Raw genomic sequence first — 16,412 nt, forward strand, 5'->3', positions numbered from 1 at the left:
AAAAAAAAGTTTTAAAATAAAGGTAATTTAAATTACATAAATAATTTTTTTTTAAATCTTGTCACATCAACAGAACCTGATCAGAAGAAAGAAATGGCCTACTTTTTGTTTAGAAGGGAGGCTCCAAGTAATTGTATTGCCAGAACATGGTGTGCTGGGCAAATTGGAGGTGCACATCATCTTTAACAGCAAAATTGTATCTGAGTTGGTATTCAGTATAAGACTTGCACAAGAGCAAGGGTTTCATCATTGTATTCGCACGAGTATTGGAGTGAAAAAGATGTATAAAAGTGGATTTGGCCTGGTATTGATTAACTATGAAAAGAAGCTTGGAAATACCTAGACTAATGACTGCCTTGCCTTGACTGACGACTGATCTCTTGCTTGATGAAACACTGTATAATGGCACATGGAGCCCTATCAGGTGCATGTTTTTAAGAATGCCCAAGGCCCCCGCAGACTTGCACTGAATTTACTCCACTTACAGGATTAGGCGATAGTATGATCATGTACAAATATTATGTAAAATTAACCTTTTTGTAAATGAGGTGGCACAAACAAATATGAGATGCATAAGGGCTTTCCCTATAAAATTTAGGAGACTTTGTCCTTGAACATTATGGAAATTGATAAGCCATTACATAAATACACATATAGCTGGTTAATCTAGGTGAGGGGTGAGAAACAGAGTTTCCATTAGTTAAAGGAACAGTAATACCAAAAAATGAAAGTGTATAAAAGTAACTAAAATATAATGTGCTGCTGCCCTGCACTGGTAAAAGTTGTGTGTTTACTTCAGAAAGTCTACTATAATTTATATAAATAAGCTGCTATGTAGCCATGGAGGCAGCCATTCTAAGGAGAAAAGGCACAGGTACATAGCAGATAACAGATAAAACACTATTGTATTATACAGAACTCATCTGTTATTTGCTATGTAACCTGTGCCTTTTCTCCTTTTTTCCAGCCTGAATGGCTGCCCCCATGGCTACACAGCAGCTTATTATATAACTTATAGTAGTGTTACTGTAGCAAATACACCAGTTTTACCAGTGCAGGGCAACAGTGCATTATATTTTTATTACTTTAAAGCTCTTTCATTTTTTTGGTGTTACTGTTCCTTTAAGCTAACAGCTTTAAGAGTGGTAAATCTGTAGACTCATGCTGTTAGCATCAACCTAGTATAACATTAAAAGTTGTATCCTACCAATAACTACTGGCAGAAAACAATGGAAAATTAGATTTTCAAATCCCTGAATCAGCTGAATTATGGATGAAAAAATTGTCACTCTATGTTTTTTTTTTTCCTACAATTTGAAGGGTTGTAGTTATGTTAACATGGTGCAATTTTCCCTTCCCTGTTAATTTTACCTTGCACAACCCCTGGTTATTTGGACACAATGCTGCAGGCAAATTAATCTGTTACCTGTACATGACTACTAAATTAAAAAATCTCAAAGAACCTTATAATAGGAATACCCGCAGTGCATAAGTATAAGGTTAAACTATTGTTAATAATTACATGGGCTTGCAGAGCTGTTTATTAATCAACATAAACTGGCAATACCTCAGGTTTATTTTCAAACAAATACTCTGCTGGCAACTAAACAACACTAACCAACATTGTGGTTCACTGGCTCTGAGCACCACAAAAAGTATGCAGTTTAAAAGTCAAGTCTGTCTAATTTTCTCAAGTAGTGGGTTTATTATACAAGAGGTCAGACAAGGTATGATGAGCCCTCTAAGGGGCTAATTTATAAACACTGGGCAAATCTGCATCTGGGCTGTGGCCCATGGCAACCAATCAGTTGTTTGCTTTCATTGTTTAACCTACAGCTTCCTGCTTTTTTCATACATTAATATTGGTTGCTCTGGGTTACTACACAGGGGTCATTTGTTAGTAACTGATAGGGTGTACCTCAGGTACTGAAGAAGAATCTGCTTACAGGGATACTAGAATTTTAACCCTGTTGACACTGGGGGTGCCATTAGCCTTACTGTTATGCAGCTGCTAACACTGTGGGCTGGCAAAACAAATGTAGTGTATAAAATACAGAACTTCTAGACATTCTTTTATAGATTAATGCTCTATTTTAAAATTAACTAAGAAGTTTATCTGATTATGATTTTAGAATAGCCCTTGAAGGTGATAACTGAAACCTCATCAGCGCCATATTCAATCTCTAGTTAATTATGCTATAACTTGATAGCAGTCTTTATTACTCTAGAATCAAAAACTGATACATTCCCACAGCAGTTTAAATCGCTAGCCAATTGTATCCTAAGCTCAAATAGTTTATGAACTGCATGATAGTGCAGATTTAATGGTACAATCAACACCACTGTGCTGATATAAAAAATACTGGGTTATTTCCAAGGGTCAACCCTTAAACACTAAAATTTATTAACAAAGGTTGATGTCTTATTCCCCACACTAGCAAGTAGATGATGGTTCCAGGTCAGCACATCTACCTGAACTTAAAAAGCGAAAAAAAAATCAATAAAACATGAATTAAACCCAATAGGAATATTTTACACCCAATAAGGATTAATTATATCTTATTTGGGATCAAGTACAAAGCACTGTTTTATTTTTACAGAGAAAAAGGAAATCAATTTTAAAAATCTAAATTATTTGGTTAAAATAGAGTCTATGCTTTCCGTAATTCAGAGCTTTCTGGATATTGGGTTTCCGGATAACGGATCCCATACCTGTACTATTTCTTCAGTTTTGAACTTAAGATCTACAGGGAGCACATCTCATGTGTATATTCTACAATAAACACAATGCTAAAGGTGGAGATCTCCCCATACACAAGGCATTGTGTTTATGCCAAGCTAAAAGCAGGGAGTTAATACCTTCCAGCAAACATTTTTTGTGGATATTTACTCTGGAAAGCATTGGTGTGGGATAACATCTGTGAGGAGTGTGCACCAACACACAGCTGTAGAGATACCAACTGTTAAGGTGGCCATACAGAGGCAGATTTTAGCTGCAATTCGGGTCCTTTAGGGCAAGCACCTATGGAGCAACTTACTCGCCAGCGATAGATCAAAGTTTCGCCAAGTTGCCTGCAGGAGGAAACCGAAGCAATGCGAAGGGCTTTCCACCGCTGACTTCTATTGGTGCCAGGGGAAACCTTTTTCAAAGCGGGTACTCACTCGTAATGGTCCCTGAACCGACGGCGCCTACACCTGCTGGTTTAATTTCATCATTTGGCCCTAGGTGGGCATATCGGGAGAAGATCCGTTTGTTTGGCGACCTCCACAAATGAGTGGATCTTACAGTGTATGGCCACATTTATTCTGTTTCACCAATAGCAGCTACAGATCAAGGCTACAGGCTAGAAAATACACTGCAGATACAACATTGGTGTTTAAAATAGAAAAACAGTAAAGTAACTCAATAACAACAAAAGGATGATTTGCAATGGATTTGGATTAAATCTAACGGTAATATATACAGTATGTAGCACTGTCCTTGAACTACTGATATACTTTTTAAGTAAATAACAAACAACATACAATCTGTAGGCAGAAATCCATTATTTATAATTTTATAACTAGCTGCATGTGTAAAACCTTTAGAGAAAGATACCAAAAAATCTGAAATCAAACTGTTTTTTAAATATATCATAACATTGCCTTAAGCTTTATAATTTTTTTTAAACTACCAATCAGATCCTCACATTTCTATATAAGGGGGCTGCCATATTTGTGCAGCATTAGTCTGCTAGTATAAAAGCTTCAACTGACAGGTTGAGAGGGACAGTCAGGTTGGTAAAACAGCCAGGTTTAGAAACTTCAAGTAACAATTATTACCAAAAGTGAACCAATCAGCATGACCTTAACGTACATTAATACTATTAAAAGTAGTATTTTCATGTCAGTATCACTTTAAGGATGATCACTGATTGAATTTGGAGTAATTAAACCTTAGTATGGAATACAGTGAGTGTACATGAAGATGGATGTTTTAACTGCAGCTACGACACAAACACAACAAATCCTTAATGTATTTAAAACTATAAATAAAAGAAATCACATAAATACAAGCCTATGTAAATCCTATGCTCTAATAAACTATGAATCAAATAGGGCCTAATATACTGGACATCGGACAACGTTTATATAAATATATGTAGTAAAAGGACAGAGTAAGCCGCCATGCACTCTTTAGCTCCTTCCAGGACAAAAGAAAGAAAAGATACCAAAAGTGTTTTTCCTGCAGTAACTTGGCCTCCTGCTTGTTAAATCAGATTATAGTCTCCATGATGATGGAAAACCCCCTGGTGCCATATATTTTGCCTACTATTATAATTTAGCAATGACACAGCTACTCAGTACCAGCGGGTATAGCAAAAAACAATGCAAGAGAGCTAAATACATAAACCAGCAATACTTGAAGAAAGCATGAGCAATCTGTTAGTCAGGATAGTGAGAGTAAATGGAACTATCCCTAATACACCGATGCTTGTTAACTGATAGATATCTGGCTGCCCCAAAGTGCCACAATGCCTGTTTGACAGTTCAGTGGAAGGAAGCAGGCCCTATTAAAATCAATTGTTGATACAGCAGATAAAAATGATAAGCAATAGCTCAATCATTTTAATGTTTACGTATCCTACATTAATATATGCAATAAAAGACACTAATGGAGAAATGTACTAAAAGGTGCAAAGTTGTTGCTGGTCTAATCACCTATAGCAACCAAAAGTATTTACCATTTCATAGGGGTTATGGCACCTGGACACAGTTATTATTACATATGGGGTTTAGTTTGCCTGGGTCTAGCAAATAACAACAACCAATAAGATGTTTGCTTTTAAACAGGTGACCAGTATTATGTTACTTCCTGATTGGTTGCTATACTGCAACTAGGCCAATGTAGTACCCTTTATACCAAACCTAATAGAATCTATGGTGCTGCTGGTCAGGTACTTGACAGATGGTGCTGTTGATTTTACTTATGTGTAATACAAGAGGTTAAAAATAAACCAAACAAGATTGCCATCTGAATGGATTCATGCTAGCTTAGTTACTATCAAGTGAAAGGTAGAGAGAGAATGCAAAACAGCCACAAATTAAGGATTCATTGTTTAAGAAATGGTGTTGTAGAAATGTTTGTGTATAAACTGAAAACCAGATAGGAAGTTTTGAATGGAAAGTGAGTACTAAGTTCTATTAGTACCCTTCAGCCAAGCTGGCATGGATATAAAGGTTTCTGATTGGTGTTCTAGGGGTTAACCCTGAATGATGTAGAATGCCCCAGGCCTGAGCTCTGCTCATCAGAGCATTAAATCTGAAAGCTCAAGAGAACAGAGCAGTGGAGCTGCAAGGCCTGTGTTATGAAGTTCTGCATTAAAAATTCATAGTGCAGGCTCGCCACAGTCCCCTTGTCTGGCTGAATGGAGAGCTGGCGGGGAAAATATTACACACCCCACTGTCTTTCTGGCGATTGGAAACATTCCTCAGCAAACAGCACCTCAGGAAGGGAACGAAAGGGCAAACAAACCGTGAAACAAATCAATGAGTTCAATTATCTCTCTTTCGGAAAAGGTAACTTTTGATTTTTAGTCTGTTTTGTCAATTTTTATTTTTTTTTAAGACTGCTTCAGTCATGAAGACCCTGGCCATCGGAATGCCACACCATGGCAAGGAATCGCATTGTGTGTGTATGGGGATACAGTGTTGTTGTGTTCAACTATCCCCCTCCCATTCCCCAGTCTCCCTGCAGGAAGCCTACAGGCTGCCCAGAAACACGAGTGATAGGTAAAAACAGCAGAAAAAAGAATTTAGTAGATAGAGAGGGCAATCATTTGAATTTTTATCCTGCCTTAATATATATAAAGATGTAAGTAACCTATCATGGGTGCAGGCAGAAAGTCTCCCAAAACAAAGCATTCAATACCTGGCAACATAAAAATGACGTACTCAAGCAGTATTGCAACAATGGTAACACTAAATAAAGTGACAAAATGTACACTAAAAAAAAAATAAAAAAAATCATATCTATATCTATCTATTTATTCTTCTAAATAAACTGGGTGCCATGTTACTTTACAGAGTAAGTGGAACATAAATAAAATATCATAATTATCAAAATAAGAGTATAGAGCTTAATACAAATCCTATTGGATTTTTAGAAGTGTATTTATCAGTGGGTAAAAGTTACCCACTGAGGGTGAGTTTTTATGTATTAAGCTTTAAATTCACATTTTGATAAATCTGCCCCTTACTGTTACAAATTTTTTAGCTTCACTCCAAATAATACACCACATGGCAAGCAATAAAACAGGCAGCTACACTGATTTTGTGTGTTTAAATTCCTATCCTATTTGTAAAGCTTATGAATATATATATATATATATATATATATATTTTTTTTTTTTTAAATAAAAAAAAAAAAAACCCTATCTGCCAATAAACCTTCCCTGACACATATCTGGCTGAAAATTGCCCAGATATCTATCAGGCAGTTGAAAATCAGATTTGAATATCAGATTGCGTTTATATAGTCCTCTCCTAATGGGCTTGCATAGGCCCGGATATATGTTCCAATCCAATCAGATCAGTCTGATTTGGCCCTGCACATGGCAGTGTATAGCCATCCAAGTTCCAGATCATGTTTTTGTATAGTAAAGAATAAAGCTTGATTAAGGAAAAACTGTAAAATCACAAAGTTTTATTGAGGGCAGCTAATCTCCTTGTGTGCCACTGCCCTAAGACTTATGTCCTATGGGGAGTTTTAGTCACCCACGATAGATCTCTGCTACAGTGGGCGACTAATCTTTCCAAAATGCCTTTCCACCGGAAACAATATGAATCGCTGGTAAACGGCCTATGCATTGCTTTGGTTGTCTGTAGTTGTGTGCAATTCGTATTGTTGCTGGTGAAAAGGCATTTCCATGAGACATCAGCCTTACAGCAATTCTACCTACGGCATCAGACCTGCTGCAGCCACACTAAGCGGAATTTCACTTAGGAACTCCAGAGGAGACGCAATCTGTTTTTTTCCTAAATGATGTTAAATCCGTCATTTGTGTGTTTTTTTCATTAAAGGTTCATCATCACTGACTATGCCAAAAATATATTTTTAACTGCACTTTCCTGAAATGCAAAGAAGCTGGGTCTGTGCACAATAAAGATAGATTTTATTCAAGTATATCCATGGTTTAATAAACAAGGGTTGAAAGCATTACCAGGACTGAGATAAGTAACCACTATTTCCCTGTTCAGAAAGCTGTTATCTCTGTGAGCTCACACCATTATCACTTCTAAAGTCCCTATTAGGGCTCTGGCATATGGGGAGACTAGTCGCCCGGGACAAATCACCCTTGTCGCAGGCGGCTAATCTCCCCGAAATGCCATCCCACCGGTGAGAATGTAAATCGCCGGAGAGATGGCATACGCGGCGCCGTGATTTCCCCGAAATTGTGGAAGTTTCCTCTCAAGGCAATGCGGTGCCGCGTATGCCATCCCACCGGCGATTTACATTCTCGCTGGTGGGGTGGCATTTTCGGGAAGAGTAGTCGCCTGCGACAAGGGAGATTTGTTGGGGCGACTAGTCTCCCCGTGTGCCAGAGCCCTTACTGGCTAGCATTAAAGAAACCACCAACAAATAAAAAGTGGCAAAACTGCGCACAAGCTTTGTTTGGTGCTTTAGCTGTGAAATGAAATCCTGCATGCATAAGAAAGTTTAGGATCTGCATATATAAGAAACAAGTGAATTCCATGCTAACATTACGGTTACACAGAAATGCTTGAATGTGGTTGGCCAAGTGACTCAGTTCTCCTTAATATTTTTAAAATATGGAAGGATTTCACTCTCTGGGCCTTTGCAGAATATGCAGCTGGATGCAGGTGGGGAAGGTAGGGTTGCCACATTGCCAATAAAAATGATGCTTGAGGCAGATGTTAAGAGCATGGTTCCTGAATAGCATTGCTACATACTATGTCCAAATCAATGATGTGGTAACATGAAATTTACCTGCAGCCAGGGGCCTGCAAATTCGTTCAAACACTCTGTATTGCAGACTTTTTACAGTAGAGCCAAATTATATTTTTAGCTTTTAAAAGAAAAGCAAACAAATATAACATATTTCCAGTTTAAACATGCTACACAAACTTGGCTGTGAGAAAGCAAAGAGTTCTTCTCTAGGTTAATGCCGGCATCCTTAACAGACTGCCCTTAAGCTTTGTAAAAGGACACTGCAATAGCAAGAAAATGGAAAGGCTAACTGGAAAAGCATACAAGTCATGTGAAAAATTCCACCTCGTGATGTTCTTTCTTTTTGAACATGTGAATATATCAATATTTGATCTTCATTCAAACAGTATATTAAGATAAAGGTGATGTACTTGAACAAACTGACTTTGCAATCATTTAACAATAAAAATGAACAGATATGCCATTTCCTTCTCATAAAGCAAAAGGCCCAGTGCCAATGTGTCCCTGGAAAGCATTCTGAAATGTTGCCAGTTGCATGGTAATGTCATCCGTTATAATCGGTGCCTAGTGGTATTATGCATGAAACATATATGCAGTGCTACCTACATTGTATATAGGCAGTGTTACGCCAATGCCATAAATGTTGCAAATGTTGCAAAAGAGCTTATTTGGCAGCATTTTATTGTCCTGCCAAAGCACATTATTCAGCAGTGATTAACAAACAACAAACCAAAGCGGCAGAGGGATGTTTGTGAATGCATACACAGCAGGTATCATCATCACCGAGACTGGCAGCAAGATATCTGCAAACACACGCATATCAGGTCATTATAAAGGTAATGTACCATTAAAACTGAGTCTCCCCAATGTGAATGCAGCATGCTTTCAATTTGTGCAGCAGCCTCTCCTGTTTTAAATAAAAATATTCTCATTTGTAAAGCCTGTTCTTACTGTAATTGCAAGTTACTTTAGAGTTCTAAACACATGCTATAGATGTTCATGACTCATTAAGTGAACAGGAAATCGGAAACTTTAATTACAAATTAACTTTTATTATAGATTCAGCATAATACCACATGTAACAACCATAAAACCACTGTCTTTTATACTCGTTCCAGGAATGCAGTCACCAGTTCAGAATAAGCGTGCACAACAAAAATATTGGTTCTGTTTTCTTTTTGGATGATTCTTTAGCACCAAAGGCAAGAAAAAAAATGGAATGTTCAGGGTAAATTCATAAAATGGCATGCAAGGAAAACAATGCATAGAAATGGTTTTTTTTTTTGCTAATGCTCCCTAAAACAGGATGTTGGATATTTTCAGCATTCTACATTAGTTACTAAACAAAATCTTGTGCTAATTTATGATGTTACAAATATAAAGGATGGCCAGACAGGTGATTTTTCTTTAACTATAATCATTACTGCAACAATTAAATAAATTGCACAGGGATGATATTAGAGGGCACTGCATTATTCCCAGAGCCATAGCAAGAAACATAAAGTAAGTAAAGGTGGCCATACACCATAAGATTTGCATGTTCGACAAGGTCGCTAAACAAGCGCATCTTTCTCCCTATATGCTCAACTAAGGTGGGTGATATCATGCTAATTTGATTGAATTACAACAACAGGTATAGAAGCCATTGGAGCAAAGGCTGCATTAATGAGCTGATGCTGTTTTTTACCAGATAGGAAATTTAAGCTTGTCTGATCGAAATCTAGCTGATTTTTGGCCAGGTATAGGTAGGGGAGGCCCATTGCAGGGCCCCATACATGGGATTAAAAACTGCCCTATCGATCTGAAAGACCCAAACAGGAAGCTGAAATTTGCCCATATATGGCACCTTAAGGAAGTGATAGAGGCACAAATGCCCTACTTATACAAAGCCAAATGGTTTTCTTTTGGTGGCCTTGGAGACCTCCAACATACTAATGACCATTTCTGACTGGTTGCCATGGGTTACCGAGTACAGCGGTACAGCTATCAGGATGACTACATATAATAATGTAAGTTCTCTCGTTAATTTTATTTATTTCCTTGTATTTATATAGCACGGACATGTTTTGGCAATGCTTTATGGAGGTTATACATTATTTATATCCGTCCCTACTCCAATGGAGCTTACAAATCTAAAGCCCTTACCACATTTACACAAAGTCTGTTTCTTCAGCAGTCAACTTGTGCTGCAAGTCCTACCAACTGGGGCACCTCTTTTCATGTCTGAGGAAGGGTTGTGCCACAAAAGAAATGTTACATGTTTCTTGCAGATGAGCACACAAGAGCTGGTACACTGCTTGCAATTGCCACATTGCCTTTTTTTGCCACACGTTTAGAATTCCAACAATGCAGATATAAGAATCAAACAGAAGAACCAAGCATTCCTTAAAGCAGAGCCATGGTTACCGCAACGCAACAATTTATCAGTGTGTTGGGGGACGCATAGTGTACCTATGATTCTGTGCCTTCATGTAAGTTTTCTATGTCGAGATTCAAGACGCTACCTTTAAAAGTTACTTGAAAAGCACAACCCAAAATGGAAAAACACTTCCTTACAGTGCTCAATATTAGCAAATCTGAAAACCGCATCATACACAAGCGATAAGAAAATCAGTTCGGCATTTGTTTTGAAAATAAGAAGGAAAAAAAATCCTTCTACATTAATAAACATGAAGAACACTTTTACCTCCCACTCGCAAAGACAGAATAAAACAAAGACCAGCTGTATTCATCAATGGATCCTTGTTCTAAGCATAAAGGCTAATTACATTTTATTTTGAGCCTACACATGGAAAACTTTACGGTTGCTATAAGTGGCTTTCTGATATTCCATCCGACACACTGGCAATATTGCGTAGAACGATAGAAAGAAAAAAATAATCTTGGGATTAGTAACACTTTCCATGCCATGTTTTACCTGCACTTAAAGTCTTTTTTTCATATTTTTTTGTAATTATGGCACAATTCACTGATACGGTTTCAAATATTTTAAACCATATGAATTGACAATTACAGCTATTTAATAATTTCACTCATCTTTTAAAGATTGATTGATTTTCAGGTCAAGAAATACATTTTTCAAAACAAAAAGGTTTGTACAGCTATAAATAATCTTGGGAGACTTTAAACAGCAGAAGAAACCTTAATCTCAGACCTTGCATAGTTCATTTTAATTACTGCCTTTCCAGCAGAAGAATAGTTAATTCCTCCATTACTCAAGAAGGGCAAAGAAACATTTTGGAGCCTAGGGTATTAATAGAAATATGCCTGTGGGCTACCCATATTTATGAAAATCAACTTTACCCAAAAGGCCTATCCTAAGAAAAGCCCTGCCAGCTAAGGCCATTATGTCAATTAGGCACCAATCTTCTAAAATGTGTAATTTCACTCAACAGTCACATGCAAGCTGCCCTAGTACTAGAGGAATATATTTTAGCACTATTTTATACTAAATGGGTAACATTTCTTATTCTCAGCACAAAGCTACTGCACAGACTTGTTACAATATTTACTACTTAATTTTTAAAAGGAGAATACGCTTTTTAAAATGCTATTTGATTTTAGGCAAGGCTTAGAGCAGGAAAATGTGTGCAGTATGGCCATGGATGTGAATAGCCATGCAATGCAGATGTGACTATTCGGACCAGTGGTCCTAGCTTATAAACTCACTGGGAATTGGGTTCTGGTAAAATGTATATCTAATAATAAAAAAAAAAAAAACACATCACACCCATGACCCCTCAAAGCCATGCCTTGTTACAAACACATCCATCAAGTCCAAGGCAAACCCGGGTCTGCAGTTGGGAGGTATGCATTTGTTTGGGCCCCCCACAGGACTGGCCCCTGAAAGGTCTTTGGCTGACAGGATTTTCAAAACATTTTGTTCAGATCTGTTCTTATGCTATTATTCAATGCAATCTTTTGGTAAATGCCATGTCAGCCAATAGCAGTTTTAGAAAAACCAAACCACCTTTTCAAATCAGTGATCTTGTTGCCTGTTTAACTAATTCCTACAGGCCTTAAAAGTGTCGCGAACGGGATATCCAGCCTCTGCAATCTTTTCTAAATTAAAAGTAGGAATTAAGTTCTCCACTGGACTGTACCATTTAAAGTTTCTGAAACAAGACATTTCTTATGGGCCTGTCCAGAGCACTTGCCTGTCACTGGTTAAGATTCAGTGAGCACTGACTGACCTGCAGGCAATGGCTCCATGGATGACTGGCTGCTCTTTCCTTTACCTTGGCCACTAATCATGCAGGTTCTATTGCTCCCAATATAAATGGTGACTGCATTCAAAAAAACTTACCGACAGCCGATTTTATAGTGGCAAGAAGTAAACCAATATAAGAATGGATGCACACATTTCTTATGTATATATGAATGCACCATTTCTATTTGTCCATAACATAAGAAACAGAAGAATTTCTGCATGTTCCAAAGAAAAGATTTGGTGACAAACCACTGACATGTGCCATGATATTATAGAGGCTGATCTAAATATATCACTTGCAGGCGATGTCTGATCACCTCTCCCTCTCCTCTACATTAATTCCATATTGCCGAATATGATAAAAACGCAGGATTTTTACTGCTAGTGATAACGGCAATCTTGAAAACACAATGTATTACTTTTATTATTACTTGCCAGTTGGGATGATGGTTTTAGTGACATTTTCTATGAATTTACTACAGTATAATACAAAGATGATTTCTTTCTATTACATGCGCCATAGCTTGTAAATAAAAACCTCTCTTGCACTAAATGTATGCACTCTTAATAAAGGTCAATACATTTTTGTTATTGCTGCTGGGTTATTTAAACTGTACATATACATTTTATTTTATATTTATGTGCCCTGGGGTTAGAGGATCTGCGCAAATAGTATCTTTCAAAACACCACAGATAATGAGAAAATTCTAGTGTGCATTACACCATGACCAGAGATTTCACAGAGCTCCAGGGAAGAGGCTGAGGAATAGGGGACAAAAGAGAACAAAAGCAGGGGTCTATCTTTTATAGACAGAGCATAAGGAAAGCTACAGAGGAATCTTTACTTCTGGGAGTCATGCATCACTCACACCATTATCGAACATCAGGTTTGCTTGCTTTATGAATCCCTTGAGAATTGCCATTTGTGTTGCTTTCCAGGTAATGGTAACTACAACTCCCAACACAGTCAAGCAGGCTTTAGAGCAACAAGCTACCTATTCATGATCTGCCTCGTATGCATCTAAATGTAACAATCATGGGCTGGTGCTTAGAAAAGCTGAAGGCAATTCACCACACCATTTCAAGCCAGCTGGGATTTGTAAAAAGGCCTTAAAGGCCTAGGCCTAAGGCAGTAAAGTCACGACTCAGGGTGGTGGGTTCCTTCCCCTGCCTAGACACACAGGCTGATTAGGCGGCACAACTTTTTTAAAAAGTCACAGTGCCTCGTATATTAACCTATGGCAGATAAATTGCCAAAAATAGTCCCCACGACAGAGTCTTTAAAAGTTGCGGCAACTTATCGCTCTGTTTGTGTGTTTGCCCTAAAAGCTTATGGTACAGTCCAAGTAAGAGTGTGACCATATGGGTGTCCATACTTAAAATGTCAATGTGTACTGGACTTGTGATGGACAACCCTGCTCTATGGAAAAGAAAATAGCTCTGAAATGTCTTAAAAAGAGGAGAAAAGAATGTTGCAGTAACAGGGCCTGCAAAGCATTGGCTGCAGTGGGTATGAATCACAGCAAGCTATAGAACTAAACCCTACTCATCCATGTGATGGCAGAGAGTGCATCCAGCTCATTCAAAAAATAGAAGCTAATAGATTCCAGTGAAAACACCAGCATTTATTCAATGAGAGCGTTTCATTGCTCACAGAAACAATAATATTGGTACTGAAGCTAAAGAAAAGAAGGACAGACCTTAATGACAAAACTTTTTACTGATGGTACATCAGACATTTCAATACAGAATACTGATCCCGATAGAGAACCTGATTATATGAACTGAATAACTTGGTGAGTTATTTATTTTTAAAAACAAATATGTTTGCAAACCATGGCTGACGTTGGCCATTTAAGCAACAATACTGTCAGGCACATGTCCAGTTTCAGCCTTACTGCTAAACCACTATTGCATGTTTGGACCTAACAGAAGACACATGATGCTGTTATTTATTTATATTGCTGTCTGCCTATCCCAACAGAAACTGCTCTGCAATCTGCATGAATAAGAAGAATCAAAACATCAAGAATTGATAGAGGCAACACCTGCTTACCACTTCTAATATGACTAAGTTATGCTAAAGAAGCATATCAATGATAGTTGGCCAAACATTGACATGGTTAAACCACCATTTTGGTCTATAGGCTGAATGTGCTGTCTAAACATAAGCCCATGAATGGGCACTTTTACACCAAGAGATTCTGTAACGTCTGTGATTCTTGTTCAAATGGCAGCTGAATCAGCAGAAAAGACACAAGCTTTGTGCAGTCAAAACAAATACAGCCAACAACATAAGATAAAACATATCTGGACTTACTTTGCTGATGTATCTTCATCATATTTTGCTTTCAGGTCAAATAAAGCTGCCTGAGACTTGTCCAAGGCTAAAAATGTAAGAAACAGATTAGCCAAAGGCACAGATGATTGATTATTATACAAAACCTTATGCTGACACACTCTAAATGAAAGAGATGCCATGGAGGACATGCCTGTTTAGGTTTTTACTTGAGCAAAGATAGCCAAGCCTTTGGGATAATACTTCCACCAAGTTTTATTTATCCTACACTATTTTTTGTATTTAAATATAAAATACATGGAAGTAAATGTTATTTTCAATGGCTTTAAAGGCTTTCTTCACAGGGATGAGTAGAATAATGCACACGCCTACATGCCATGCAAAATAACAGTAAAGGTGGCCATACAAGGGCCATTTTTAGCTGCCGATATCTGTCCTTTAGACCTCGCCAATCGAACAGACCTTACAGTGTATGGTCACCTTAAGTTCTAGTTCTCTACAAAACTGTTAATGGAAAAAGGGACTAAATTTGCATAATAAAAACCTATATTAAGAATAATATCTCAAATAGTTCTGGGGGAATTGATGGGAGAATGGATACACCATGAAACACTTTGGGTATGTTTATCATGTTGTGTAAAAAGTGGAGTAAAACATTACTGGTGATGTTGCTTATAGCAGCCAATCAGATGCTTTGCTTTGGTTTTCTAACTGTTGAAATATAATTGCTGATTGGTCGCCCTGGGAAACATTACCATTAATGCTTAACTCCACTTTTTACACATTATGATAAATATACCCCACCGTGTCCTGGGAGTGATCATTATGCAATGGTGTGGATTAAGTCCACCATTAACCCCTCCAACAGTACAGAGTAAGAAAGATGCAGTTGTTCCAAAACAAAAAAATCATAGGCAACTTATATTAGTAATCAAACCTGTCTGCAGAAATTGAACTTTCTGTTCAGTTTCTTCAAGCTTGGAAGACGTGAACATTTGTGTCTCTTGCAACTTTCTGAAAAGGAAACATAAATAAATTGAAATCTCTGTGTATATTATGAGCAATCAGAAATAAACATGACTAGTATTTTTTCAATGTAACATGAACTAAAAAGTTATTCTTCTAGAACAGAAGTGGTCAAATTGGATCGGTTTGACTGCTTGTGTTTGCCCCCTATACACATAGCAATGTCTGAACCTAAAATTAGCCAAGTCTTTCTGGCTGCCTTACAACTTTCTCTAAAGCTATGAGACCATTACTGGCAAAAGAGCACTGTCACAAATACAAATGCTGTGACAAACACAAGTGTACCTAATTGATGTAGGTACTCTCCAGTTTGGAATTTCAGCAGCACTTTGGTTGCTAGGGTCCAAATTATCCTAGAAACCAAGCAGTGGTGTGAATAAAAGAACAGACTATGAATAGGGGGAGACCTGAATAGAAAAATACGTGTAAAAAAATAAATGAATAAATAAATAAATAACAATAAAATGATAGTATCACAGAGCAATCGTTTAGTGGCTACAGGGGCCAGTGCCCCCCTTTAAAGCTGGAAAGAGTTACAAGAAAAAGATTAAGACGAAATCTTACCACTTTAAAGAACTATATCCTGTTTAAAAAAGGTTTTGTATAATCCACATTTTTATAATCATTGCGTAAAACATCAGCATATGTTATTCTGAACACAGTACTGTAGAACCCCGATTTTACATTTTTTAGGGGACCAGAAAAAGATGGCCTAACATCTGTAGGTTTAATACATTTTCTGCTACTAACCTCTCCTTTTCAGCAAAGTCATTTTGCAACTTTTGTTCTTTCTCAAGAGCTAGATTTTCCGCTTGGTTCTTCAGGGTCTGTTCATATTCCCGGATTTTCTCTTTAAGTGCTTTTATTGTAACCTCTGTAGAAAAACAATTGGGAGAAAATGTGTTTACATAGCTTCATGTGGTTAT

General features: G+C 37.5%; 1 protein-coding gene across 4 annotated transcripts in view; it reads right to left on the bottom strand.

Moving 5' to 3' along the window:
- The window catches only part of cux1 (cut like homeobox 1), a 196,784-nt gene that overhangs the window by 90,712 nt on the left and 89,660 nt on the right, over positions 1-16,412 (bottom strand). For all 4 annotated transcript variants that reach the window (XM_031896763.1, XM_031896762.1, XM_031896761.1 and 1 more), the window contains exons 6-8: positions 16,237-16,360; positions 15,398-15,474; positions 14,482-14,548 (exon numbers count right to left, since the gene is read on the bottom strand). In XM_031896763.1, the coding sequence (XP_031752623.1) occupies positions 14,482-14,548; positions 15,398-15,474; positions 16,237-16,360 (268 nt within the window). The remainder of the gene's footprint in view (positions 1-14,481; positions 14,549-15,397; positions 15,475-16,236; positions 16,361-16,412) is intronic.

Source organism: Xenopus tropicalis, chromosome 2 (assembly GCF_000004195.4).
Source record: "Xenopus tropicalis strain Nigerian chromosome 2, UCB_Xtro_10.0, whole genome shotgun sequence".
In the NCBI taxonomy this organism is placed as follows: Eukaryota; Metazoa; Chordata; class Amphibia; order Anura; family Pipidae; genus Xenopus; species Xenopus tropicalis.